The sequence below is a fragment of the Halichoerus grypus genome, chromosome 11 (genome assembly GCF_964656455.1).
Source record: "Halichoerus grypus chromosome 11, mHalGry1.hap1.1, whole genome shotgun sequence".
In the NCBI taxonomy this organism is placed as follows: Eukaryota; Metazoa; Chordata; class Mammalia; order Carnivora; family Phocidae; genus Halichoerus; species Halichoerus grypus.
The window spans coordinates 104,188,976-104,203,707 of NC_135722.1; the positions used below are offsets into that span (position 1 = coordinate 104,188,976).

The following is a 14,732-nucleotide window of genomic DNA, read 5'->3' on the forward strand; positions in this document are numbered from 1 at the left end:
AAGAGAAAATCGTAAAAGCAGCCAGAGAAAAACAACACATTACATATGGGGGAACAATAATGTGCATCACTGTGGCTTTTTCTTCAGAAACTATGGCAATTTCAGAAGACAGTGGAATGGCATCTTTGAAGTGTTGAAAGAAAGAACTTTCAACATAGAATACTATATCCAGCAAAAATATCCTTCAAAAATGAAAGTGAAATAAAAATTTTTTTTTAATTCTAAGAATTTATTCCAGCAGAACTTTGCTACCAAAAAAAAAATGCAGACAGAAGTTTTTCAGCGAGAAGCAAAATTATATCAGAGGGAAGCTTGGATTTTTAGGAAGGGTTGAAGAACATCAGAAATGGTATGTATCCATCACTATTAAAAAAAATCGAGGCCATGATCAGTTTAAAATGCCATCAGACTAGCAGCTCAGGAAGGAGGTTCTCCTAGCCAGTCACTACAGTATCTATAAAGAAACCAAACATGTAAAGACTAATAGCTTTGAAATCTAAGACTGACAACTGCCAGAATCAGTGAGGAATTCCCAACTGTGTCAAGTTAGAAGAAGAGCAAGTAATAAATGTGAACGTCTCATGCTTTCCCTTAGGGCACGGAGCAGATCGTCACATCTCAGAAACGGCCAGGAGCTTCATGTATCTTGTACCCTGATTCTCAAACCTAGGATCTGTATCTGCCTGAAGAGCAGGCGCTGCACCTGGATACTACAGATAACGACACCGTAAAATGAGAACGTTGTTCAGATACACAGGAAGTACTGAAATATGACAAGGATCTGTCTATAAGAGGAATCAGAAGAAGGATATTTTAAGTACCTAGTGTGAATCTTCGTCTACAAACTCAGCAAGGCAGGAAAAGCCTGTTTATAGATCAAATGAAAACCCACCTTGAGCCTATATTATGCCAGCAGATTTCTGTGGTGTCTTCCAAACAGGTGGCAGACTGTGACCTTCAGTCTGTTGTGGTCACTGCTGACATTATCTTTTTCTGTGTCTTTTATGTTCAGAGCTACTCTGATTCCTTGCCACACGTGGGTTGCTGGTATCATTGCTGACATAAAAACTCAGGAACAGGCCTCCCAGGTTGCTGCTTACAGTCATTTCCTAAGCGGTCTTTCTGTTTCCTGAGGCATCTCAACTGAGTAACATATGGTTCCCTGCTCACTCCCAGGGATAACAGACTCTATCCCCTCCCAAATTTGAGGGTCTCTTTCCAATCTGCCTTGCCTTTTCTCTTTCTCTAAGATACACTGCTTTCTCCTCTTCTTGCTCTTACCAAATGAGCTTAGGTGTTAATGAAACTCTGAGATCACCTTGATTCTGGAGTACTTTTGTTTTTAGTTTGGTAAAAATGCCTTAAGAATCACTAAAGAAAGAGAAGTTCTGTGGATTCTTCTTGCACAGAGTAGTAGAAAGGTGAAAACACAAGAAGACTACATAAATCAATCTCAGTGTTTTAACCTGACACACTTCATAAATTATTTTTGAAGTAATGCATGCTGTGTATTCAAACAATGGAAGACTATACAGCAATGAGAATGAACAACCTAAAACCACATGCCGTAATACGGAGAAGTGTCATAAACATAGTGTTGAGTGAAAGAAGCCAGACACAAAATAGTACGTATTGCCTGGTTACATTTATAATAAAGTAAACATAACTATCCTGTGCTGTTGGAAGTCGGGAGAGTGGGAACTAGTACCTGAAAAGGAGCATAAGCAGTCCTCCCGAGGTGATTTTCTATTTCATAATCTGAGTTTTAGTCACGTGGGTGTGTTCAGTTTGTGAAAAAATGTTCAGGCTGTCCACTTAAGCATTATACAGTTTTTTTCTGTGTATCTTACACGTCAATAAAAGTTAAAAAAAAATGTTTTTTAAACATAAGTGTTTTAAAGGGGTAATTTTCTTTAGCTGCTTTGAAAAAAGTTCACAGGTCCAAAGAAAACTCACCTATTTTTCAACACGGTTTTTTGCTAAATAAATCCAAGATTTGACACAAATGAACCTAGAAAATCTCTGTTTAGGAAAGGTGAATACATTAAAAGTTTGTAAGGAACTATGGAAGATGAAAATTGGATGATCGATAAAAGAGATGTAGTGTACTTTCAGATGCCCAATGCTGGGAGTTGTGTATGGAGAAAATTGCTAAGCAACAGACTTAGAAACAAATTGCAAATACTTGTTAAGTGTATTTTTCTGGAACAAGAAAATAACAAGGGTTTCCAGCTTTGTTAAGATTAGAAATATGGTATAAAAGCTAGTGAGTAACAAGACCATTTAGAAATAAACACTGAATTATTTTCAAGTTTAAGAATTAAACGGGGCGCCTGAGTGGCTCAGCTGGTTAAGCGACTGCTTTCGGCTCAGGTCATGATCCCAGGGTCCTGGGATCGAGTCCCACATCAGGCTCCTGGCTCAGCGGGGAGCCTGCTTCTCCCTCTGACCCTCTTCCCTCTCATGCTGTTTCTCTCTCTCTCTCTCTCTTTCAAATAAATAAATAAAAATTAAAATTAAAAAAAGAATTAAACATAGCAGTAACTTCAGAAAAATTATTAATAGTGATTTAGTTGTAAATGAATTGATCTTAGAAGATTGTAGTAATTAAGAATAGGTTTTCTGTGAACTAATTCACTAAATTAAAATCCTGCTATATGTATAAATATTTCTTTTTCCGATAGGAAACTGGTTTCTGGGCCAAGATATTTCCATCAACATGCCAAATTTCTCTTGAATCTCTAATCTCTAATTGAGCATACTTTCTGTTTGTATGGCATTTAAAGCTACAAAAACACTGAGACAATTAGCCCAGTTTTACAGATGTGGAAACAAGCTTAGAGATGTGAAGTGATTCACTCATGATCAGGTAGCTTGCATATGTTTTTGGAACCAGGTGTTTAGATTCCAGATCAAATACTCATTCCACTGTAAGAGTTATACTTGTAAAAGAGCCATAAGGTAAGAAAATGGCCCTGTCTTGGATCCATTCAGGAGGTTTTAATAGAACTGTACTTGACGGTATAGTTTTTCCTGATGGGGATTTTCCATTTGCAGATTCTCCAGAGTGCAGTGGTGGGCCGCTCCCTCTGTAACAGGCTGTTGATGCTTTATCTGGATTGATAGTCTCAGATATGTTAGCATAAATGTGTTATGTGTTTAATTTTTCTCTCCTATTTTCTTTGATTGTAGTTCTCCAGAACAAAAGGACAAATGGCTCTCTCTCCTTCAGAGGTATTTTTTTTTTCAGTATAACATATTCTTAATCTTCAACCTGTAGTTAAAAGAATTAAATTCTTCTATGCAGAGATGTGCCCCCAAACTATTCCCCTTTTCCTTAGTAGAAATTACTCATTTATCCTCAAAATAAACTATTGTTTGAACTGTACGCTAGCTACTACTTACTGTAAACAGTGTTCTCTTCAGTACATGTACTCCTTACTTTCTAGGAAAGAGAACATTGAGGTCTGGTTAGATCATTCTAGACAAAAATTAGTCAATAATCTCTCCCATTTCCACGTCTCCAACCTACCATTTGGAGTGAACAGTTTCCTCAGAGCATGTATTAGGTTTCCATATATGGAAGGTTTTCTGCTGAACACCTCAAAAATCAGTTATCCTCACCTTTGAGCATACAGACTAAATGGTCAATTTAGGTTTCTCTCTTATTTCCATAACCCTTCCCTCCTTCCTCCCCTTGCTACCTTCCTAAGGGAAGATTTACACTCTACCCGAGAGCTAAATGAGAAGTAAAAGGCCACTGTCTTGGTTTGGTGTAGTAAAGTATGGTGTATGCTCCTGTACTTGTCAGTAAGATTCCGGGCCTGTCCAGGGAAGGTAGGAAAGCTTGGCAGACAAAACACCACCCAGAGGTGCCTAAACCTGACTGTGCTGCTCAAACCTCACTTGAAATAGATCTCACTTGAAATAGTTTTCATGCCCATACCTAATGTCCTGAGAATTTAATTCTCTTCCAACCCATAATGTAATCAGATTTTGCTGAGTCTTTCCATCTGTCTTTTAAAACATAGCATATAAGTATATTGAAGATATTAGCAAAATAGATTGATTTTAAAATAAGCCATTAGCAAAATCCATCTGACTCAGTGTTGTTTTGGGTTGTTGTTGCATTTGATTAGATACATCAATCTAGAGAAAGAGAAGGACTACCCGAAGAGCATTCCCCTCAAAATCTTCGCCAAGGACATTGGGAATTGTGCCTATGTAAGTGTTTCTAAGCCAGAAAATTAAATTCCAAATCCCTGCATAAAGCAGAGCTCCATGGATGAAAAGACACAGGCAGGCAGGCAGACAGACAGACTGTGGATGTGCTATGGAAGGCAAGCATTTAGAAATACCATTGTGGGAAAATGCATTTTCCTGGGTCTATGTATGTCTTTGTGTATGTGAAAAGTAAACCCCAGAGAAAATGAAGCAAGAGAAATTCACATTAACTACAGTATTTCATATTAACACTTAGAATATTCGCTTGTCAGATGTCTCTTTCCTCCCTCTGGCATTAATGTTTCTCTGGACCCTTTCAATAGCAGGTGCAGAGGCTTGTAGTAAAGCCATTTTCACAAGGATGTATTTCCTATTAGTATTAAGCAATTTTTTCCAATTTGTCACTGCTTAAGTAGAAGGTGGTTTAAGATAGTTCTTCATTCTCTGAATTTTTAGGGATTGAATCCCTTGGGTTAATAATGGATGAGCTAGGAGAGATGACATTTTTAAGGGATCAGCATATTTCTACCTCACAGTTTTTATCATATTGGTCAAATAAAAATTAAGCCTATTTAGCCCTAGTTATTATGTATAATTTGATGACCAGAAATATAGAACAAATGCCAAGATGTTATCAATGATGAACAAAATGGGAACTTATGGATATTTTTATGATACAATGCATTACCATACTTCACAACAGCCCTGGATCACACGGAAAGAGATGTAGTACAAAACAGTTACGTTTCGGCCAAAAGCAAAAGTTATGCAAATGTTCTAACATGAGTGCCAGATGTCACTGCTTGAGGGAAATACTCAAATTTTTATGGTGTGAAACTATAAAGATCTACTGTAGCAAAGTAGCAAAAAACAAACAAACAAAAACCCACTGCTATTTTTCTGCCAGCTTTGATTCAGTTGTTGTGGCAATTGGTTATAATTAGGATTTTCATGGAAAATCCCTTGAATTTTTTTTTTGAGATTTTCAGTGTATGGAAAGTGTGTGCTTGAGAAAGGCCCAGAGTTCCATTCTCTTTGGAAGAGAAGACAAGAGATGTGGTCAGGCTGGGTGCTCTGTTTTTATCACTAGTACACTGGTTAACTCAACGATGATATGACACACTGTCCTTAGCTCTCTGAAGCTGCATCATGACAAGAGTCTCCTTTCAGGGAGCCCTGCTTCCAGAAAGAGTGATTCCCCCCGAAAATAGGAATGTATGTATGGAAAGCATTATTTATCCTTGGCCTTTAGTTATACACAGCCGGTCAGTGAATTCTGCTAACATGGAAAAAAAAAAAGCCACATTTTCATTTTTGCCTGTTTGCTTTATTTGTTTACTAGCCAAAGAGGACTATCTGCTGAAATTCATTTGTTTTGTCTGCCAGAGAGGCTTGCAAGGAAAACACACACCTATGATTACTGTTTTGACTGTATGTTATCTTAGAATCCAGGTACATTAGGAGATACTATTAGTATTACAGGAAAGATTCTTCATTTTACAAAAGACTTCATGAGAGAATTTCTTTAAAATTTAATTTTTTTTTTAATTTTTTTATTGTTATGTTAATCCCCATACATTACATCATTAGTTTTAGATATAGTGTTCCATGATTCGTTGTTTGTGCATAACACCCAGTGCTCCATGCAGAACGTGCCCTCCTCAATACCCATCACCAGGCTAACCCATCCTCCCACCCCCCTCCCCTCTAGAACCCTCAGTTTGTTTTTCAGAGTCCATTGTCTCTCATGGTTCTTCTCCCCCTCCGATTTCCCCCGCTTCATTCTTCCCCTCCTGCTACATTCTTCTTCTTCTTTTTTTCTTTCTTAACATATATTGCATTATTTGTTTCAGAGGTACAGATCTGAGATTCAACAGTCTTGCACAATTCACAGCGCTTACCAGAGCACATACCCTCCCCAGTGTCCATCACCCAGTCACCCCATCCCTCCCACCCCACCCCCCACTCCAGCAACCCTCAGTTTGTTTCCTGAGATTAAGAATTCCTCATATCAGTGAGGTCATATGATACATGTCTTTCTCTGTTTGACTTATAAAATTTAATTTAAGGTTAGGTTTTCAGACTTAAAAAAAAAAGCAGATGCCTGTCACAAAATTATATCTCAAGTTAAAGCCCAGTGTATAAAACACCTGTACCACTCTGGTAGAAGACAGACACTGGTGTGGATGCTCTAAGCCCTGCCTCCTGGCTTCTGAGAGACTTATGCATAATCTTTGGAGCTCAAGAGCACAATTTGAAATCAATTAGCAAACAACTTTAAGAGGCAATTTGTCATGTCAAATAATCGGCTCATAGAGGAAAAAAAAGTACTATAATGGAAAGATAAGTGGTGAATTGTCAGTGGATTTCACTTAACGACATCATTTTTGTTTTTATATCATTTTGTTTCTGCCTATACTTATTTATACCATTTAAGCCCTATCAGGGACACAGCCCTAATTGCTGATTCATCTGATAATTATAATATGTAAAACCTATGTGCATAGTAAATATTTCTTTTTTGATAGCATAGCATTGTCTCACATTTAAAGGTCTTAGAATTCAGTGAACTCTATATAGATATCTCAAAATCTTGTTAATCCCTTTTCTCTTTGCTGCAAACTATTTTTAAGTAGTAATTTTTTTTTAAGATTTTTATTTATTTATTTGACAGAGAGAGACAGCGAGAGAGGGAACACAAGCAGGGGGAGTGGGAGAGGGAGAAGCAGGCTTCCCACCGAGCAGGAAACCCGATGTGGGGCTTGATCCCAGGACCCTGGGATCACCACCCAAGCCGAAGGCAGACGCTTAATGACTGAGCCACCCAGGCGCCCCTTAAGTAGTGATTTCTAAATGTAGTTTAGCACAGGCTATCAGAGATCTCCTATTCAATAGCAGAGTTGGCAACAGAATTGAGCTTTCTAAAATTCTCAGTCCTGTTTGCCAGACTCACTGGTTTTAAGGTGTCTGCAGATTTCAACACTGAAAATCTCAGAAGCCACAGTGTTTGACATAGTGCTCAATAAATAATGGTTTTTAAAAATTCTAAATTTTAAATGTCTTTTTGTAGCCAGTTTTTATTCTGATTTTACCTCAACTTCTTACCATGCAAAGAAAGGACTGTGAAACCCACACTGTGAAAACAGTGCTCAGGAACAAGGAGAAAGTGATCCAGTGTGCTCCCTGTTTTATCACACTTTGCGTTACGGAAATGCAATTATGGAGATGATACAGAGCACCAACTTCACTAGATTTTGGAGGAGTGGTTTGGGAGGGTAGTCCATGTACTCCCTCTCGTATGTAGTTAATCTTTTTCTTTCTTGCTGAAGGTCTTATATTTTGTGAGCTACATGTCCTTTATATTAAAGAGGTTTTATAGATGTTTTATCAAAAGGCATAAGATATAATGGAATGAAAGTAAATTATCATCAAGGGTTTGTTCTACTTAAGTCATTTGCCTGTTAACACTTGAAATCAAAATTTGCCTTTGGGTAATCATTTTATAATAATTACTTATTCACCTGAATTAATGCCCTTTATTTATAACTATATTTCTTATTTCTTTTTTTTTTCTGCAGTCTAAAACTATAACAGTAACGAATTCAGATACAGCAAATGAAGTTATCAACATGTCACTACCCATGCTAGGGATAACTGTAAGTTACTCTACTAGATACTCTTAATTAAAAACAAACTTTGATACTTCAGAGTCATATAAATATTATCCCTTTCGTCATAAGACAACTTATTACTAAATAATACCAAATTCATGTTTTATTCCCCAAAATGGGGAAAATAAGGACAGTAAAGCTTTTATATTAGATGCTACTCTTCTGTAAGACCTGTGTGAACTGGAAAGCATAATAAGATAAGGCTATCATTTTAGAGTGATAATAATATGTATTTTTATTGTATATGCTATATACATGTACAGATGGAGGGGTTTCTTGGTATAAGATTGTGATGAGAAAGTTCTGACCTCCTTCCCACTTGTCACTCAATGACTATTCTTTCCCATCTCCTTTTCTGATTCTTCTCCTTTACCTAATTCTCCTATTATCCCAAGAGTCCATCAGTCTTAGGATGATGAATTCTGAAGGATTTGCTCTATAGTAGAATTTATACCTGAAGAACACATAGCTAGAATCCATATTCACTGGCTGTAGATCCAGAAGATGAGATGGCTGGTACCTCTAATGAATTGGTACATTAAAAAAGAAGCTTTGAATTAGATCATGGAGTTAAAGAGTTTTCGTGTGCATACCACATGTTCCCCAGTTTTGCATTTAGCTTCTGCTTCTTTCTGTTTTGTGGAGCAAAGGTAAGTGTTTGATATTTTATTAATGGAGAATATTGGCATGTTTGAGGATGAGGTAGGGAGAACGTTGGAAAATTCTCCTCATCTCCTCCCTACCAGTATATAAACACCACATGGTGGGTCTTGTATTAAAGGAGTGACTTTCAGAAGGTTGGAAACTAAAGGAAGCACTTGAATAACACCATTTCTTGAGTCAGATTCTCTATAAATATGAAAGCACAATGTTACTATGATGTAACATGTCAAGTGTTTTAGATACGCCATAGTCTAATAAGTTATATTTAGATTTACTTATACATTGTGCTATCATAAGCCCTTAAGCACTCAGAGAAATCAGACTTTAGGGTAAGAAATCTGATTTTTTTTTTTTTTTTTTTAGAAATCTGATTTCTTTTAGTTAAATTTAATAGTATATTTAAGCTATAATTAGATTTATATACACTGGGTAAAACAGGCACTTCTGCATTGATTTCTAAGCTTATGTGTTTATGTCTTGGAAAGAAAGTGTGTAGTTTAAGGAAAAGGAAGGAAGATTAATTAATGACATGACTCATTTATGCTTTTCCTTTGAAAAAAGTGATCCATCTCCTGAGACCAAAAATATTTATATTCATTATAATTAAGAATTGAGGCTATTTGGTTATACTGTTCTGTTCTAAGGGATTACTACAGTGTTTTCAGACACTACAAAAAAAAAAAAGAAAGGATTTTCGTTAGATTGCTTGCTCTCCCTATTTGCAATAAAATGTTTTGAGTAGAGGATGGGGGGGGAGGGAAGTGACAAACAGAGTAGGGGAGGGCACCAGAGGCTATTCTCCACAGCCAGGATCTTCCATTATAAGGTCAGGACAATGATTTTTAATAAAAAAATAAATAAAGGCAGGAATATTTAATATTGCCAATCTCTTCTAGCCTCATTTAAAACATTTTTACTTTATCCTCTCCTAGAGGATGCAGCAAAATCTACATAATCTAGTATTATTTCTTTCAAGTAAGATTTTTAGTATTGCTGGGCTATAATTCTGCTAGTGAACGATTTCATTGTTTTCTATGGCTAGGCCTATTCTCTAGACAGAATTCTTGTCCTTTCTGTTCCCAGGACTGGACTTGCCCAAAATAAAACCAGTGTAGACTGTGCCAGCTACCTATCTCCTCAGAGCCTCTCGGTCATTCTTCTGCTCAGAAATAGCTGAGCTAATAATCCAGCCTCTGAGATTTTACTTTTTCATCACAGACACAGCACTGTTTTGGCTTTCTGGATAACAAGGATGTCTTTGCAGGGGCTTGTTGGAGATTTAAGTCCAGTAATCTCTGAGAAGTCTAGAGACATAGCAGAAGTCAGGACTCTAAAGAAGAGATTAATCTTGTAGAAAACCAGGACATTTCTTTTTGCTTTGTAAAGAGACCTATAATTTTGAGTTCCGTGGGCTACCCATAATTGTGAGGGCCTGCTTCCATTGCAGTCTGTGGATCCCTTGTCATCACTAGGGGGAAAGGGCAGGACTCCTGAGTCCTCTGCTAGGGATGAGAAAGGGGAATATAGGCTGTAGTAATTAGCACTGCCATCTTCAAAAACTGTATCCACCCCCATGAACCTGAATAGCATTTATATCATCCCCACTTTTTTCAAAACATAAAAGTGCCAAAAAAAAAATGTGTCCTTATTCAGTTACCAAACATGAAAGAATTATTATTACTTCTTTTATCCCCAAGGGCTCTGAGAGAGATTACCAGCTATGGGTCAATTCTGGCAAAGAAGAAGCACCATACCCACTTATTGGTAAGTTCCTTCAAAAATCTAAGTTGGGATTGTATTTTAATTATGATTCTAAATGTCTCAGAGAATTGGTCATGTGGTCCTAAATGTAAGCACCATCAAATATTAAATCTCATAAATCTATTTATTCATTCGATACTTACCTATCAACCATTTCCTAAGTGTTAGACAAACACTGTCTCTTGACTCAAGCAGCTACTGGTACAGTTAGTTGAGAAGAGCAATATAAATTTCCGTTTCTATTTTTTCACTTTACAAACAGAGCTATTTTGCAAACCTTTTTAAATTTTTTTCTATAAGAAACCAATATGTATTGGTATTCCCTTTCCCTATACATTTATTTTTCACATTCAATTCTTGAATTTCCTGTTCCCTTTCCTCCCTACTACATTGCCTCTTTGGAAGACTATCTGTAATCCAGTCATGCCTCTTAATTGATCAATGCGTATTCAAAACCTGTCCTAGGCATCATAATGAAAATGAGATTAACCCATTTAGAGTCCTAAAAATATTCACTGACTTATCAGCTAGTTACTATTTCGGGACTTTGCTATTTCTCTAGACAGATTTTCCAGCATTTGTTCTGAGGAATTATTGGTAAAAAGATTACATCTCACCTTGTTTAAATTATTCAGCTAAAAAATACATCTTGATCAGTAAGGTCACTCCGTGTGGTTAACAGAAATAGAGCAATTAAAATAAGGGACAGTATCTGTCGCAGATCTTGAGATGATGACAGTAATAATGATGAAGATGATGATTTCCGCTAATAATTTTTAAATGCTCACTATCTGCCCCATACTTTGCAGAGCATATTATATGCATTATCTCATGTAACCCTTTCATTTACCTGGGAGATCACTACTGTGTAATTCAGAGTGTTTCAAGTGATCTGAATAATCTAAGACCAAACCTTTCTGTAAAATATATATTCTCAGACTTAAAGTAAGCTGTCATGTACATAGCTGAGGCCAAAATTCACCGCATTTCTGGTTTCTTTTTTAATGTTGTCATTTTTGTCAAAATCAGTGAGCAACCAAGTTGTGATGAAAAAATACTCAGTTAAAATATATAATTGTTTTCATAAAATATATTAATTAAAACTATTTAGATGGTAGCTTTTGGGCTTTAAAACAGCTTCCAGCTTCATTGCTAACTCACTAAAAAAAGAAAGTATCCATGGGACCTGATTTAGCAGCAATTCTCCATTGTATATTTCAGTGTGCCTTGGAAACTTCAATTGTAGTTTAGCTGCTGGCTTTTTTTTTTTTTTTGGCCTTAATCCCTGGAAGCAGCTGTAATGCTCGATATTATTGGAACATTGATATTGTGTACCTATGTCAGATGGAAAGGAAAGGGAAGAGTTCACAGGGTTACATTCAGTGATAAATTAGGAACAGAAGAGAACTTACTGTCTGTACTTAAAAGAAAAAAAAAGGCAAATCTACAGCACAGTGGTACTTGAAGGTTTAAGTTAAGAAAATGCAATCACTGAAAATACTAAAGAGCAAAAAGTCATGTTGCAGTCAGATGTCCAGGGTTTAGTTTTTCTAGTTTGCAGATTACGTTTTGAATCCTGTTTCTGTGTTTCCAGTGCCCTGCAGTCTTCCTTCTGATTATTGCCTGTGAACACCACCCTCAGAGGGCAGCAGTGGGAGGGAAGCATAAATCAAACCAACTAGTCCTGATGCTCTGGATCTGTAACTCTGATGATCTAACTAATAACTAATGAAATGTCTTTTTCAGATGGACATCTTGTGTTCAATAATAGTGAAGCTTGAAATACATAGATAGCTTTTTGCCCTTACTATTTAAATTATGTTAACCATTAAAGTTCACTTACTTGATTCTTATCACTGTGTGATAAGTAGGGTAAATATTTTAAACCGTAGATTTAAGGCTGAGAAATGTCAAGGAATTGCTGAAGATTTACAGATATAGTTAGTGTCAAAAGAGAACTAGAGTACCTTTAAATAGTCCTGGATGCGAACATAGGAAAAGTCAACATCCTGCAACTCACAAAGTAATCTGTGCATTCCAAAGAAGATATTCTTTAAAGATTTTTTTTCTTTTTGCGTTTTTTCTGCACCCCCTCCCCACCACCTGCTTAAAACTACTTTGATAGGGCCACCTGCGTCATGCAGTGGTCTCCCAAGTGTAGGAGCATGCACAGTGATCAGTCAACAAAAGGATTCTTTATTTCCGAAGTCCCAGGAGCAAATTGCAGTGTATTCTAGTATGTAGCACACATGCTCACAGCGCCAGTCAGCCCAAAGTCTACATTTAGATTTTTCTCTGTGTAGGGCATGAATATCCCTATGGAATTAAAATGAGCCATCTTCGAGACACTCTGCTCCTGGCACAGGGATCGAAGGACACCAGCACGCCTTCCAACCTCCAGGAGTCCTTCCTCATGGAACAGCTGCCCCGAGAGATGCAGTGCCAGTTCATCCTGAAGCCCAGCCGCCTGGCTGCAGCCCCGCAACTAAGTGGTGAGTCACTTCTCCTTCATGGAGCCTTTTTTTAGCAAAAGTTTTTATTCTTGAAAACAAAGTTAATACAAAGGCAAAGACCCCAACTTCTAGCCAGATGAGATATTATTTTCTTTTTAATTTGCTCAGTGTTTTGAAGGAAAAGATGGAGTTTTAGAAGATAATTTTATAAATCAGCAGTAGGCGTGATTGACTTGGAACCAGCAGCGGGTAGCGGTACAGTCTGTTTCTTCTTTCTTCACTCTTCTTCCCCTTTAACCTTATGCTCAGTGCAAAGTGCAAGGCGCTAGGCTGCGCTGCACGTGCTTCAATGCCTTCTTTGTACTGTAGTACGTTGCACTGTGTGTCCCCTAAATGGTCACATTGTAAGCAGGAGCCTGTCGGTGATGGGAGTCAGGACACTGTGATGCCTTGCGTGGATCCTTGGTATGGATAAGTCTGGGAAAACTGAGATGATTTCCACAGAAATCTCTCCTTGGTCTACTAATCTAATCTGAATTCCCTGTGAATATAGCCATCTCTTTTACCCACTCCATAATAAAGACTCTGGAATGATAAAAATGATATTCAGCAAAGAGGACCATTATTTACCCTAACCCAAGTTTGAGCTTTAAGCCCTCAGTCTGAAAGAGAGACTGTGTAGGAAGTAGGAAGTGTACCGTACAGGTACTGTGAGTGGGGTAGCAGAAGATTGATGTTGCATGTCCGTGGCCGCCTTTGTCACCTTGAACCAGCTGGGGGATCCAGTGAACGTGGCCACTCTTTCATCGGCATTCCCCCGCACAGGCACACTCCCCCCGTCAACTCGGTGGTGATAACCTAGACTCCAGCTTGATAGTTTACCGAAGTCCTCCGTCAGGACTGCACCTTCTTGCCAGCAGAGCTGTAAAAGCTGCACGTGCACCAGTCAGCTTCTCTCCCAGGATGGCAAACCGAGTCCTGGGGACTCTGAGGCTGTTTCCTCACATCTTTGGGCCATTTTGAAGGGGTGTTATAGAGACGTTATAGTTGTCCATCCACTAATGTGTGAGCTCTGTGAAGGCAGGTATTTTGGTCTGTCTTGTTCACTGCTGTATTCCCAGCACCTGGAACCATGCTTGACATATATAAGTAAGTACTCAGTAAATATTTGTAAGATGAATTTATTAATAGGTCGGTTGTTACTGTTCTTTAAAGATACAAAAGGAACGTTCCCTGTATAACTAAGTTGAGAATATTTTAGTCTTCTACCTTTATACTCGGGTTTTTCAAAACTGTTTCTTTGTGTCCCTTGTCAATTTTACTTTAGTTAATTTGACCAATAATCAGGATTCAAAAATCCTAAAGGTTTTACCCAATTTTGCCAATGACTTGCTTAATTAAATTGTAGGTACTCTCTGTTTATTAATCCTTTCTTTCCCCCTATTGGAAGTTAAGATAATAAGGGTTGCAGCTCTAAGATGATTCATGGGAAATAGGATCTGGGATGGCGTAATTATAGAACAATGGTGCCTACATAGCTAGACATCAGTCACCTGTTACAGGTGAACCAGCTCTGTATTTTTTTAATACATAAGATTTTGATGAACAGCTGCTTTGGAAACCACTAATTTAAATCAGGAATCAGCAGACTTTTTCTGTAAAGGACCATATAGTAAACTTTGCAGGTTGAGAAACCAAATCGAGGAAATTATGTGGGTACTTATATGACAAAAGAGAAAACAAATTTCCACTCATTTTTTATTGATGATATTTAATATATAGTAATAATTGAGTGCAACTTCATGTAATACAGGTCTAGTAATGAGAAGAATTGAATTCTGGGGGAATAACATTTTGCATAATTGGAATACCAAGTTCATAATTGAATGCAAAATGTTCTGATCTGTAATAAGATTTTATATATTTTATCATCTTTGAAAATATCTTTTCACATAGATAG

At 37.4% G+C, this 14,732-nt stretch overlaps 1 protein-coding gene across 15 annotated transcripts in view; it reads left to right on the forward strand.

Annotated features, from left to right (window-relative positions):
- The window catches only part of ARHGAP20 (Rho GTPase activating protein 20), a 133,998-nt gene that overhangs the window by 93,646 nt on the left and 25,620 nt on the right, over window positions 1-14,732 (forward strand). For all 15 annotated transcript variants that reach the window (XM_078059021.1, XM_078059024.1, XM_078059015.1 and 12 more), the window contains 5 exons: window positions 3,193-3,234; window positions 4,140-4,224; window positions 7,803-7,880; window positions 10,256-10,322; window positions 12,623-12,811. In XM_078059021.1, coding sequence (XP_077915147.1) covers window positions 3,193-3,234; window positions 4,140-4,224; window positions 7,803-7,880; window positions 10,256-10,322; window positions 12,623-12,811 — 461 coding nt within the window. The remainder of the gene's footprint in view (window positions 1-3,192; window positions 3,235-4,139; window positions 4,225-7,802; window positions 7,881-10,255; window positions 10,323-12,622; window positions 12,812-14,732) is intronic.